Source organism: Eretmochelys imbricata, chromosome 2, assembly GCF_965152235.1.
Source record: "Eretmochelys imbricata isolate rEreImb1 chromosome 2, rEreImb1.hap1, whole genome shotgun sequence".
Taxonomy (NCBI): Eukaryota; Metazoa; Chordata; order Testudines; family Cheloniidae; genus Eretmochelys; species Eretmochelys imbricata.
In genome coordinates, this window is record NC_135573.1 from 141,376,087 (window position 1) to 141,390,079 (window position 13,993).

At 42.1% G+C, this 13,993-nt stretch overlaps 1 protein-coding gene across 1 annotated transcript in view; it reads left to right on the plus strand.

The window, feature by feature from the left end:
- The window catches only part of DAP (death associated protein), an 87,556-nt gene extending 82,387 nt beyond the window's left edge, over positions 1 to 5,169 (plus strand). The window contains exon 4 of the mRNA XM_077810792.1: positions 4,937 to 5,169. Coding sequence (XP_077666918.1) covers positions 4,937 to 5,056 — 120 coding nt within the window. The 3' untranslated portion in view covers positions 5,057 to 5,169. The remainder of the gene's footprint in view (positions 1 to 4,936) is intronic.
- Positions 5,170 to 13,993: the final 8,824 nt, after the last annotated feature.

Consider the following 13,993-nt stretch of genomic DNA (forward strand, 5'->3'; position numbering starts at 1 on the left):
ACAATTTAGAAGCTTTAGTCTCACTTTGTTAGCTCTAAAATGGTGACATTTTGCCTTGGTGACATACAAACATCCTTCACGTTGCTGAGCATAAAAAAAAGGGACCTGGACTTTACAAGGTCCAGGCCTAGAGAAAATAGAAGGGAAGCCCTTTCCTTAGTTACCTTGGAACTTTTCCTTCCTCTAGCTTGTATCTTGCTCTATAGGAAACACTTCACTCCTTGGTAGGTTACTATGGTGACCTGCAGCATGCTTGCAGCCAGTGGTCTGCACTCCATAGCTCGGGCAGGCAGTACTGCACCTCCAGGCTCTACTGTGGCTGCCTTTATCTGATGAAGTGAGCTGTAACTCACGAAAGCGTATGCGCAAATAAATTGGTTAGTCTCTAAGGTGCCACAAGTACTCCTTTTCTTTTTGCGGATACAGACTAACATGGCTGCTACTCTGAAATTTATCCTCAAACTTTGTCAGTTCACCACCAGCAAACAAACCCAGTGTTTGAACTAGGAGCCACTTTGGCAACCACATCCTTCAGTCGGAAACAGAGGGTTCTCTTCATGGCAGAGAAACATTTCTGGAGGACAGTGATAGACCCACTTTGGCAACTGGTTGCCTTCTAAAACACTCACCAGTCACATTTAGTGTGTTAACAATACCTGCATTCAGCCTGCCATCTCAAGCATATGTGAGAGGGGTGTAGGAGAGGGTACCCAAAAAAAAAAAAATCAATGACAGCAGAGGAGAAAAAAGAGGGGAAAATATCACTTCAGAGAAGAAAATATCTTCAAAGAAGAGAAAGATTTAGTGCGGAGAGGGATTAAATGAAGCAATTTAATGGTGAAAGTTATAGTTAGCCTAATGTTTGCAATGTTGTTGTAGCTGTGTTGGTCCCAGGATATTAGAGAGACAAGGTGGGTGAGGAAATATCTTTCATTGGATCAACTTCTGTTGGTGAAAGAGACAAGATTTCGAACTACACAGAGCACTTCAGGTCTAGGAAAGGTACTCAGAGTGTCACAACTAAATACAAGTTGGAGCAGATTGTTTAGCATAAGTAGTTAACACATGTTCTAAGAGACCATTCAAGGTGAAGTGGCCTGAGAGCACCTCCCTAGTCTTTGGCCAAAAAAGGGGGAGGTTAGTGAGTTACAGATTGTTGTAATAAGCCATAAATCCAGTGTCTTTATTAAGACCATGAGTTTTAGTGTCTAGAAGAGTTATGAATTTAAATTCCCAGACTCATCTTCTGCAGGTATTGTGCAGGTTTCCTTTGAGGATGAGGACTAAGAGGTCAGATATTGTGTGATTGTTTTGTGAAAAGTGTTCACCCACAGGTGATATAGTGTTTTTGTCTTTTATCATTTTTCTGTGAGAATTCATGTGAGAGCTCAGTTGTTATCTGGTTTCACCCACATAGAATCATCTGACTGGACACCTAACAGTAGACAAAAACAGCACGCTTGATGATTACATTGATAGCTTCAGGAAAAAAATTGACTGAAATCCTTAAACATCCCATTCACCACAGTCTCTCCACTGCTGAGAAGACAGCAACACTGTCCCTGAAATCCACCCATCAGATAGTGATCAAACCAGCAGACAAAAGGTGCACCATTCTAGTCTTCAGCTGTGATGACTATATCAGTGAGACCAACCGCCAACTCTCTGACACCACCTACTATAAAGAACTCAAAGACCCCCCCACACACACCACAGTTCATCCAGGAATTTAAGGATATCATCAAATCCTTCCCCAAACAACTCCAAGAAAATCTCTACAACCTCATCCCCCATGAACTGCCCCCCCAGAGACCTTCTACATGCTTCCCAAGATACATAAACAGAGGAACCCAGGCAGACCTATCATATCTGGGCATGGCACTTTTATTGAAGGAATATCAAGACTCATAGAAACCATCCTCAAACCACTCACCACACAAAGGGACAGCTTCCTCCATGACACAAACAACTTCCTCCACAAACTCTGCAACATTACAGCCTCCTTCAGAACACTATCCTTGACACCAAGGATATCAACTCCCTCTACACCAACATCCCTCACAATGATGGCATCGCTGCCTGCCTTGAATCTACAAGACAAAGGACAACACTCAGATATCCAGCCAAAACACATCACCAAACTCATCCATTTCATTGTCACCCATAACAATTTTACGTGCAACAACAAACACTTTGTCCAAGCCATGGAAACAGCTGTGGGTACTAGAATGGCTCCCAATATGCCAACCTGTTCATGCACCCCCATGAGGAAGAATTTCTGGACAAATGCACCACAAAACCAGTGATATACCTGAGATACATTGATGATATTTTCATCCTCTGGACAGATAACCTAAACTCCCTCATAGATTTCCACCACAACTTCAGCAACCACCACCTGTCCATTAAATTCTCTTTAGAACACTCCCACACCAGCCTCAACTTCCTGGACACGATGATCAGCTTCAACAGTGAAACCCTTCAGACAACTATATACAAGAAACCCATGGATCACCACACCCATTTTCAGAGATCCAGTTACCAACCCAAACACACCAAGAAATCTGTTATGTACAGTCAGGCCCTCGGATTCCACAGAATATGCTCAGAGGAGAAACTGCAAGATACACACCTTAACACACTAAAAACTGCCTTTGTCAAACAAGGACACTCCACCAGAGAAGTAGATCACGTCATGGAACAGGCCATCCAAATTCCACAAGAGAACCCACTTCAATACAGGAAAAAAAAACCCTTCAACCCCACACCAATAGTTGTCACCTGCCACCCAACACTGTAACCCATATAAGGTATCAGTAAACAATTACAGCCCATACTCAATGGGGACCTGAAAGAAATATTTCCCAAACCCCTTCTTCTGGCCTTCAAACAATCCCCTGATCTCAGTAAGCTCATCAGAAGCAAGAGCCCGACAACCAGGACACACCAACACAAAGCAGCACCGGACCCTGTCAGATCAACAGGTGCAAAACCTACCTACCTATTTCCACTGCTACATTGACCAGTACCTCCCACAACACACCTTTCAAGATCCATGGCTCCTACGTATGCCTATTGCACCTTGTGGTGTACCTCATCCAGTGCACTAAATATCCCAACAACTATGTGGGTGAAACCAGACAATTACTATGCTCTCAAATGAAGTCACATAGAAAAGTGATAAAAGACAAACACCATATCACTCATGGGCCAACCCTTTCACTAAATGTCATTTCATATCTGACCTCTCAGTCTTTGTCCTAAGGGAAATCTGCACAACACTTTCAAAAGACAAATTCATAACTTTGCTAGACACTAAATATCACAGTCTAACTAAAAACACTGGATTCATGGCTTGTTATAACAATATGTAACTCACTAACTTCCCCTTTTTTGTCCTATGACTGAAGAGGTGTGAATAGGCCACTTCACCTTGAATGGTGTCATAGAATAGACTAGGTGGGTGAGTTATATCTTTTATTGGACCAACTTCTGTTGGTGAAAGAGACTAGCTTTCAAGCCACACAGAGCTCTCCTTCTTAGAATGTGTTTACTTATGTTAAGCAATCTGTTTCACCGTGTATTTAGTTGTGACACTGAGTACCTTTTCCAGACCTGAAGAGAAGCTCTCTGTAGCTCGAAAGTTTGTCTTTCAGCAATAGAAATAGGTCCAATAAAATATATCACCTCTCCCACCTTATCTCTCTAATGAACAATATGGCACTGAAACAGCAAAGGCAAACTTGACAAAATATAGAGGGGACATTAGGGTAAAATGGAGGGAAAGTAAAGCAGACATAGGATTTCTGTTTTGTATAAAATCACTTCTTACAACATTGTCAGTCTGCCAGTAAGCAGAAGTTAAAGTGTTTCTGGCCTAAACATAAGAAAATTAGATTCTTCCCCAGCGTTTAGACAGGGATATGGTGATACTCCCTCTCTAGTCCCTGCCCCTTTGGATGCTAATGATTGTCCTCCATTGCTTTTTGAAGGGTTGACAGGGATGACTTCACAGACAGAAATAAGCAGCTGCCTGATTCCTTGCTGATTTTACAACAAATACATACTACTGCAATTGACCTGGTTTTGCAGAGTAGGTGTTAGGTGATGATGGCACAGGTGGGACCAATGCTTCTTTAAAAGGGACATTTTGAGCTTGAAATCTAAGCCAGGTTTATACTTTTGAGTTAAAAGCAGTTTGGGTATGCAGCTCCCCTGGTGGAATTCTATTTATTTGTGTGGTTTAACAAACTCCTTTCTCCTGTTTTTAAAATGTTTTCCCCTCCCTTGCTGCTGTGTGAAAAAATTGTCACAAATAAGGAAACTGAGCATAATGAACCAGTGAAACTGAGGCCATGTCGACACGTACAGCTGCGCCACTGCAGCGCATCTGGTGAAGACGCCATGTGCCGATGTGAGAGAGCTCTCCCATCAACATAAAATCACCTCAATGAGTGGAAGTAGCTATGTCAGCGGAAGAAACTCTCCCGCCAACAGATAAGCACTTATGTCAGTGTAACTTATGTCGCTTAGGGGGCGTTTTATTCACACCCCTGAGCGACATACATTTTCCCGACCTAGATTGTAGTGTAGAAATAGCCTGACTTTACACCAAGTGCTGACACTGCAGAAACCAAAAACAGAAAAATGTTCTCTCTCCAGTCTGTAAGATACAGTCATTTTAGGTGCTCCTTGGAACAACAGGAGGTGAAAATTTTCAGACAGAAGTGTGATTTTTTTTTAAGTTGACAAAATCCCTGTTAAATGTGCCAACACAGAGTGCATGCAGTGTGTGTGCAAAGGAAGAAAGGAATTAGAGGGACCCACACTGTTTTTCACATGCTCTCTATGCTTTAATAAAAAAAAATACTATCAGTTTGAACTGGTTGGCATGTTTTTTCCATGTTTGTGTTTTCACTGGTGTGTTCTTTAACAGGGTGATAAAGACTTCCCTCCAGCTGCCGCTCAGGTGGCTCACCAAAAACCTCATCCCTCTGTGGAAAAGCTTCCTCATCCACAACACGTCAATCAGCACATCCACCAGCCTCGCAAGTGAGCCCTCTGTCAAAAAGCCAGCCAAACTGCGTCAGTGAATACATTGTAGAAAGAAGAGATTAGAGTTTTTAGGATTCACGCTACCAAATCAATAAAACTGGCCTTTAAAAATGATATATGTTGCTTTTGCCTTAATTCTCCATGGTTTAATAAAAATGGAGACTTCATTAGATTCTGTTACTCCAGATGGAAAACATGCTGCTTCGCTGTTGTGTGTTTGCTGATCAAGAGCATTACTCAGTTTTTCCAGTTCATTTTTGCTTAGCATTGTAATATATCTGTTATTGCCAAGACCAAACTTGAACATAAATAATTAATCTGATGAATGGATTTAGATGCAGGATTGCCATAGCCAATAGCAGAGGTAGCTTTAATGTTAAACCTGTTGGGGATCATATAAGATTTTGTGTTTGGTTTATTTGATGTGGGGAGGATGTTTTTTGTATTTGTTTGGGAGGTTTGTAATACATGGGAGTCTGATTTTTATAGAATCTTGCAATCTGGACTATATTTGTAATCTAGAATATAAAAAAGAATGTTACTAAAGTTTTTATGCTTTAGATTCTCTCCTTTGAATTTAGCCATGGCAGAGAAGAATTGACCAAAAACCATGCTCAAATAAGGTGTGAGGGGAGGAATCTAGTTGATCCTTCATGACACATGTTCCACTTACACCACCTCTTCCATGTAGACGTTGCACATATGAAGTGCTGTAGCTTTAGGTGGGAGGAAGATGTCAAAATAGGGGGAAGCCTGTTCTATGCAATGTCATTCCTCAGCTCAGCTGTTGAATTTGTGAGACTTCAGGACCCTGTGAAGCCTTTCTAAATAAAGTGAGTAATAAGGCATAACGGTGTGTAGTAAATCAATGAGGTGCAAGTAGTCCAATACTGTGAAGAAGTGAGCTCCCTTACTTCCCACTGAGAGAGTTGACGGAACTCAGCATCTCACAGAATTGGGCCCAGAATAGAAGGGTAAATTCCTGTAATTTAAATACAGTATATGGTTACTGTTCTAAAATATGGACTATCTATAACTGTAAATGTGGATAACATCATCATGCATGGTCTGTTATATACCATGTCTGATGTTTTTGCTAGTCTTTTACCATAGGCAAGCAGATGATGATACAGATGAGATATACCATTTTAACTAACATAATCTGATTAGTCAAGGTTAGGTCTGGCCATGTGTATAAATCTTTTTATGCTTGCACAGTTTAAAATCACTAGCTCTATCAAAATCAGTACCCCTATCAATTGCCTCCCACATCTAATCTCTATACACCCATGAAAAAATTTTAAAAACACGTAGCCTGTATTTTGTAATATGTACTTGAATTTTTAAAGGAATATAAATACACTACAGGCTTTAGTACCCTGCAGGATTATAGAACTTCACTTCAGGGAATGTGGCCACTTGGACCAACAGTGAAGTCACTCATCTGGCAAACCCTGGGAGCTCTGGGCCGCTCAGGGCTTTGGTGGTGCATTTAGGGTTAAAATCAAATAGCATGAAAAAGTAGTGAGAGGAGAGCTTTAAAAATACTCTTTAAAACCATGCTAAATAAAGTCATGATTATTCTCTGAGTGGCTGATTATTGTAAACTGAAATAGAAAAACCAGTGGTATTTTCTAAATGGGATAATTTAGTTCACTGTGAGTAAGATTTACCCCTGTGCAGAGGCCCTGCACAAGGGCTGTGCGTCACTTGGTGAGGATCCTCTACACAGAGAAATGAACTTCACCCTGTATGCATTCATGTACATCTGCAGACCAACAAAAAGTATAGTCTGGCTATACGATCCTTTTGTAAATGAAATAAGATTGTGAATTTCTTGGGCTTCTGGGAAAATATTCAAATTTAATAAAAATGTATGCAGGGATATTTTCGTGTCAGCTGTCTTCACCGTACTGTCAGCTTAAGAGACTTGTGAACTGTACTTGCCTTAAGGATGGAGCATCCGCTCAAATTAAAATGTGCATATTCAGCATTTGAAAAAACCATACTGAAACACACAGCACAGGCCCCTTCTCTAAGGGCACAGTCTTGTAATCCCTTCCACTGTGGTTTTGTTAAAGCCAATGGAATTACTTACCTGAGTGAGTTGACTTGCGTTTTGGGGCAGTCACTGTCTACTCCTCTTTTTGTACAGTGGCTACTGCAATGGGGCCTCATGCTTCGTTTGCCTTTAGGCGCTATTGTAAAACATGGCTAATACTAATAATACTTGCTTGTTGGCAGGATTCAGCCCTAAAGCATTGCTGATACGCTAATGGTCCAGTCAACAGTTGGCACTGTCCTGCATCAGTACATCTTCCTCAGTTATTTAGTGGTATGTGAGTACTGGCTTTGGAATTTACTTGTGTCTAGCAATAGGAGATGACACTGCATGCTTCCACTGATTCGTTACTTATTACAGTGACCATCAAACTTATTGTTAAAAGCTAGGCACATGGATAGTTACATAGTTCTCCTATTGCTGGTTGTCGGTGGAATAAATACAGTATATATAGACAACCTTTGCAGCATCCATTAGATAGTCTAGGCAGCTGTAGCTGTGTGCAGCAGAAAATTTCTCAGATAGTTTTAGCGATTTTAGAATTAATATAAGCTTAGAGGGACTCGCTCTGTATAGACATAGTATAGAAACTGTTGGATATCCATGTTTGCACACATAGCACCACCTTGTCCAAAATAAAAAAATCTGAGCCAGGGGATGGATTGGGTGCTGCTGCTGCAGGATATATTTTAATTAAATAATTGCATTTTAACAGCCTTTAAGTGCGATATAAAGTATCCAGATGTTCAGCTGTTAACCTGAAATGAATGTTTGACGTTTCCGGGAATAGAATTGTCAGCATGGTAATGTAACAATAAAAATGGCTCCTGTGGTATATATTTGTGTACCGCTCCATAGGTACAATACATCTGAACTGTTATTTGATTCTTACTCAAAATGTTAAGCAATGATTCAACATTTGAACTAGTGACATTTATTGAGGTTGCTTGGCACAAGATACGGGAAGTTCTAAATAGATTCTCATCCTGTGAAGTATTCCTGGATCATTTAAAATAAAACTAGCTGCTGTCTACTAGACTGTTGGTTGCTAATGCTAGTTATGAAACCGAAAATCCAGGGATCCCCAGAAGTTCTTCGTGTAGAACAGATGTAGAAGCTGGGGAAACTAGGTACAGCAGTTTGTCTTAAATTGATATGGTAAAGGAAAGGGTACTTAACATTTTAATGTAGTACTTGTTTCAGTTCTGTTCTCTCTCAATGCAAAAGGTTTTATAATCAGCATAGTAGTAAACTTCTCAAACTCCTTTAACACGATGTATAGATTTGTAGCACCCTTTGTAACAAGCTAGTTTAAAAAAACTAAGATCACAATATTTTTGGAGACTTACTGGTAGTAGTAATTTATTATTATTACTACTTACAAAGCACTATAAATGTGCGTGGTGCTTCACAGTACACCTAAAGATGGATTCCCTGCTCTGAAGAGTTTACTATCTAAAGCTCTGATGCTGCAAACATGTACACGTGTTTAACTTTACAGACATGACTTGTTCTGTGAACTTCATTGGGACAAACCACATGCATAACAGACAGCTTCCCCATTCTAGAATTCACAAACCTGAAGTGGTGGGATATTAAGCCTAATAAAGATGGAGTGAAATTTTCACTGTTTGTGAATACTTTGGGGTGGTCTCTTAGCACTGGAGGTTGCCTTTTTCATTTACAGGTGGTGTCTTGTGCAGGTTTTACTGTAATTGAGAGGGTGCAAGGAATCTACATTAATGAAAAAAAATTTCCTCAAACCATTGGTACTTAGATGGGGTCATATAATAAGTACCCTCTCAGAAAAACTTGGTAACTCCACATGGTCGCTGTGTGACTTTTTAACTATTCCTGCCCTCAGGTTGTAGTTGTGGATCATGCAGGAGGCGGGCTACCTACTCTGAAGATATGGGTGGGAAGGGGCTGTAGTTCTGTGGGTGGACTGAGGACTCCATGGAATGTTAGCTGCTCTGAGTTCTTTTTCTAGGCCCCCTGCTCCCTGGTAATGTGAGACTACATACCCACGGGCCATTCATTCCAATAGCTGCATAAATGACAGATTCTCTAGGGAAGCGGGGCTCGGGGTGATACTGGGGCACATGTTATTGCTATTTAGTACAACATTACCTGTGGATATCTGCCATCTCCTGAGGGGAGAAGGCTCCTGAGCCCTAGCTGTAATGCGTTAAGGTGGAGAAGCCTCCAGGGGCTTGGAAGGGATAGAAAGCATGAAGTGGAGACGTTGCTTCTTTTTTCTGCATCCCTGAAAGCCTTTCAGGAATTTGTTTCTCCTAATTCCTCTCAGCCCACATCAATTGACAGAGAGTATCTGGCGAATGGTATTTTCCTTCACCTTTCTATAATATCCTGGGAAAAGCTTTGGGACTGGAAGGCTTGGAGAAGAGATGGAAAAGAATGTTTTGTACAAAGTGGTCCACAAAATGAAAAAAACTGAGGATTGCTATTTAAGACTTGTCCCTTTCCCTCTCCTGCAAGCTACTGAGCTGAGGCAGGAACAGGGGTACAACATTCTAAGCGGACTATTTATTACTGCTTGGAGGTGGCAGAGGTATTAAGATGTGATCATTTATGCAACCTTTACTGATCTCACAACACTTGCTAAGGGCCAGGTTTGAAATGCAGACACCAAGCCTATTACAAGATACACGCTTGCAAGTGATCTGGTAAGTAGCCCTGTAATACAATCCCTGCTGCCCAGCTTGTCTTTGAGGTATTTGTAGCAAACTGAAGTCCGTAGTATTCTACACTCACAGCATTAAAAAAAAAAAAAAAAAAAAAAAGCTTTTGTAATCTATGATTTTCAGGATTCTAAAGGTTGATTTGCGGTTAGTGAATGATGAATATAATACCACAGTGCCTGCTGACGATAGTGAGGACACCTGTGTTACCTTGTAGTTCTCTCATTATTGTGTGTGTATATGTGAGCAAAAATTCTGTAGCAAAATGTTTTTACCCTTGCTTCTGGCTGATAATCAGGTGACTGTGTACAAAGGTAGGCAAAGTAACTTCATCCCAAGGCATTCTCAGTAAACCAAGCGATGTATGGTGTCAATGGGAGTCAATCTTTTTATAACAAATGTTTCTGGAAGTTCAAAACCATTTATTCATTTCAGGTTAAACTCAAGTGTTTTCTGCACTTAGTGGCAGCTTCAGAAGCTGGAATAACTTGAGGCTCATGGTATTTTGAATGTGACAGGAACCCCAGGCCATGTTTGAAATCTCATAAGGCAATCTATTCTTTTGAGAATCCTAGCCAGGTTCCTCCTCCACTGAGGGGAGACTGTACTTGGCTAACCAAACCATATATACCTTCTGAGGTTTGCCCATTACAAGAATAATAGAAATTAGAGCTAGAAAGATAATGTCTCAGGTCCAGGAAATAAATGTTCAGCCTTTCCTTGCCTCAGTTCCCCATCTGTAAAATGGGGAGAATCGCACTTCCCTACCTCACAGGGGTGTGATGAGGCTAAATACATTAAAAAATTACGAAATACTTTGAGGTTTAGTGATGAAAAGTGCTATATAAAAGCTAGGTATTATTACTGTAATGGAATTGAAATAAGTAGCCTATTGTAGCATGACAGGAAAAGATATAGATTAGATTTAAAATGCTATATTGTGAAGAGGCTGTTACTACATGGATGGCAAAACCAACCCCTCCAATGCTAAGGTGGGTTGAGGTACACGGGAACAGAATCTTTCAAGGAGGTGATCTACATGGTGAGGATATACAGCCTTAGGATCCACTGGCATAGAATCCTCTGCCTTTCCATTGCAGCTCAATGTACTACTCACACTCACATGTGCAGGCTTTTGCAGGATCAGGCCGAAAGACAGATGAGTTAGCTCCATCTTCATTACATTTATGGTTAAGCCCTGCTTCATTATTTTAAAGAAAAATGTTTTAGCCTTTACCTCTTAAAGGACATTTAGGGCTTGTCTACACTGGCAACGTTAAAGCGTTACTAGTTGTCTCACCTGCACGAGGGGCGTGGCTCCCAGCGCTGGTGCACTGTCTACACTGCCATGTTACAGCGCTGAAACTTGCAGCGCTCGGCGTTGGGGAGTGTTTTTTCAAACCCCTGAGCGAGAAAGTTGCAGCGCTGTGAAGTGACAATGTAGACAAGCCCATATTTAACCTTAGGTTTTTCTGTAATTTTAAAATGATTTATAACTCTTGCTCTCTAATGATGCTTAGCGCTTGCCTCCATTTTGTACAATTAAACCTCACGCCTTTTTAAAAAAATCTGTTTTAACCCTTGCCTATTTCCATTGCTGACACAAAGCAGGCAGGCCAGGAAAAGCAAGTTATTGCTGAGGTAGTCTCAGTGCTTAACTGAGTAGAATGCAAGTGGCATCACAAGGGCAAAGTGCTGGGAGAATCTAGAGCCGGTGAAAGTGGTAGGCTTTCAACCTCTTCCCCCAATAGACCCCTGGAGATGGAGGTTGCATCAGGTGCAACTGCCCTAGAGCTAGTGGAAGGAAGGGAATGGGAGTAGGCCCTAGTCCAGGGGTGGGCAAACTTTTTGGCTGGAGGGCCACATCTGGGTATGGAAATTGTATGGTGGGCCATGAATGCTCACAGAATTGGGGGTTGGGGTGCAGCAGGGGGTGAGGGCTCTGAGGTGGGGCCAAAAATGAGGAGTTCAGGGTGCAGGAGAGGGGCTCTGGGCTGGGTCAGGGGATTGGTGTGCAGGGGGAGGGGCAGAAAGGTGAGGGCTCCGGCTGGGGGTGAGGTGTTGGGGGTGCAGGAGGTTGCTCTGGGCTGGGATGGAGGGGTTCGGAGGGCGATCAGGGATGGGGCAGGTGCTTGGGTCGAGGATGGGGTCCAGGGGTCCAGGTTCTGGATGGCGCTTACCTCAAGCAGCTCCCAGAAGTAGCAGCATGTCCCCCCTCCAGCTCCTATGTGGAGGCACATCCAGGTGGCTTTGCATGTTGCCCTGTTCACAGATGCTGCCCCTGCAGCTCCCATTGGCCGCAGTTCCTGGCCAATGGGAGCTGCGGGGGCAGCGTGTGGAGCCCCCTGGCTGCCCCTACGTGTAGGAGCCGGAATGGGGGCATCCTGCTGCTTCTGGGAGCTGCGTGGAGTGAGTCAAATCCCTGACCCTGCTCCCCGGCTGGAGCGGGGCAAGCCCTGGACCCTGCTCCCCGGCGGGAGCTCAAGAGCTGGGTTAAAACATCTGGAGGGCTGGATGCGGCGCCCGGGCTATAGTTTGCCCACCCCTGCCCTAGTCCCTTATGATCTCCACTGCTTCTGCCAGGTGCTGGGATAGTGGAGGGACTCTTTTAAAAAAAAAAGGGTAAGTGAATCTGCACCAGTTGAACTTGGTGGTGCTCAGTAAAAGTGACTTTCATTAGAAAATTATATTGCAGACAAAATGGCCAGCTACAGTTCTGTACAGTCCCAGAGCCCTAAACTCCCATTGACTTGAATGGGAGGTGAGGGCATTCAGCAGCATCCGGCAGGATTTGGGCTCCATTCATAATTCAGTGATTTGTAAGTGTGCATGACTGTGAATTTTCTTCCAGGGCAAGGAGAGGGGAGAAATGTTTACATGTAAGGTTTAAAATTTTACAGGCTTCCAGTTATCTACAGGGCTCAGCCCAGGAAAGCATATGTTGGTCATGTGTGCTACAATAGGCAGAACCGGGCATATATATTTTATAGGTTGTGGAATCAAGACATAATTCAACTAAAACTGAGCCCTCAGATTATATCTGATATTCTAATCCAGCCACACACTGAGAAAAAGAGTAGTCAGTTTTAGAATCTGAGATCTGATATTTTATTCATCTCATGGAGATGGAGCAATGTGGGCTCAGACTTCAGTGAATACATTTATGAAATGAACACCTTTAATGTCCTTTACATTATAGTTTCTCAGTGTTGAATATTTAAATCTGAGTGGTTTGTTTTAAAAAAATAGTTTAAGTAGAAGCTGATTCTATGCTCAGTTCCTACTCTCATGAAAAACTGTAACAAATAGCCCAAGTGAGAACTTTTTTTCCATATAGTCTGATTTATCAACCAGAACAGGATAAACATTAGCCTACTGCTGATGTGACAAATGTGACAGCTGGAGGGGTCTGGAATGAATACAGAAACCTTAAATAAGCTTTTCAATTGAGCTCATTATGAGGACATTTGTTAAACACACAGCCTCTTCTTTTGCTGTGCCAAGCAGCTCTTAGCATATACACATTGGAAACCTATATTTATAGCACAAGGGCTCCATGTTGCATGCTAATTCCTGGTTCACCATTAGCCGATTGTTTCTAAGTTAAATATTGATGAGAAGTATAGACCGTGATCTGACTATTTATCATGGTTTTGAATAATCCTCTCTCCTGAGTTCGTATATTTACTTCAATAGACGTTAGTGCATTAATATACACTTTTCTGAATGTTATTGTATGCAGAATCAATAACTGCTTTTGACGGTCAATCTTTTTATAACTGGTGTGATTTTATCCCGTGGAGGCAGGCGACAAAGTGCAGAACATTCCATCAGCCTTCTTGTGCAGGAATCTATATCAACAGAACTTAAGCAAAGTCTTCCTGGATTCCCTGCCAGATGTCAGCCGTCAAATCTTTTAGTGTAAGGAAATTTTACAGCATCTCTACTGTAGATGGCCCAGATCCTGCCAACAGAGTCTGCACATCCACGGCGTCCTGTTGAATTCAGTGGCCCTCCTCGTGGGTAGTATAAAGGTAATTACAGACTTTGGTTGCAGGAGGGAGGGATCTGTTATCTGAGTTAAAGTGGTAATCTCCAGAAACGTACCCACAGCAACTGTAAGATATCAATTTGAAAAATAGTAAAACAGGAGAATTAAGAGCCAGCTCCTGGA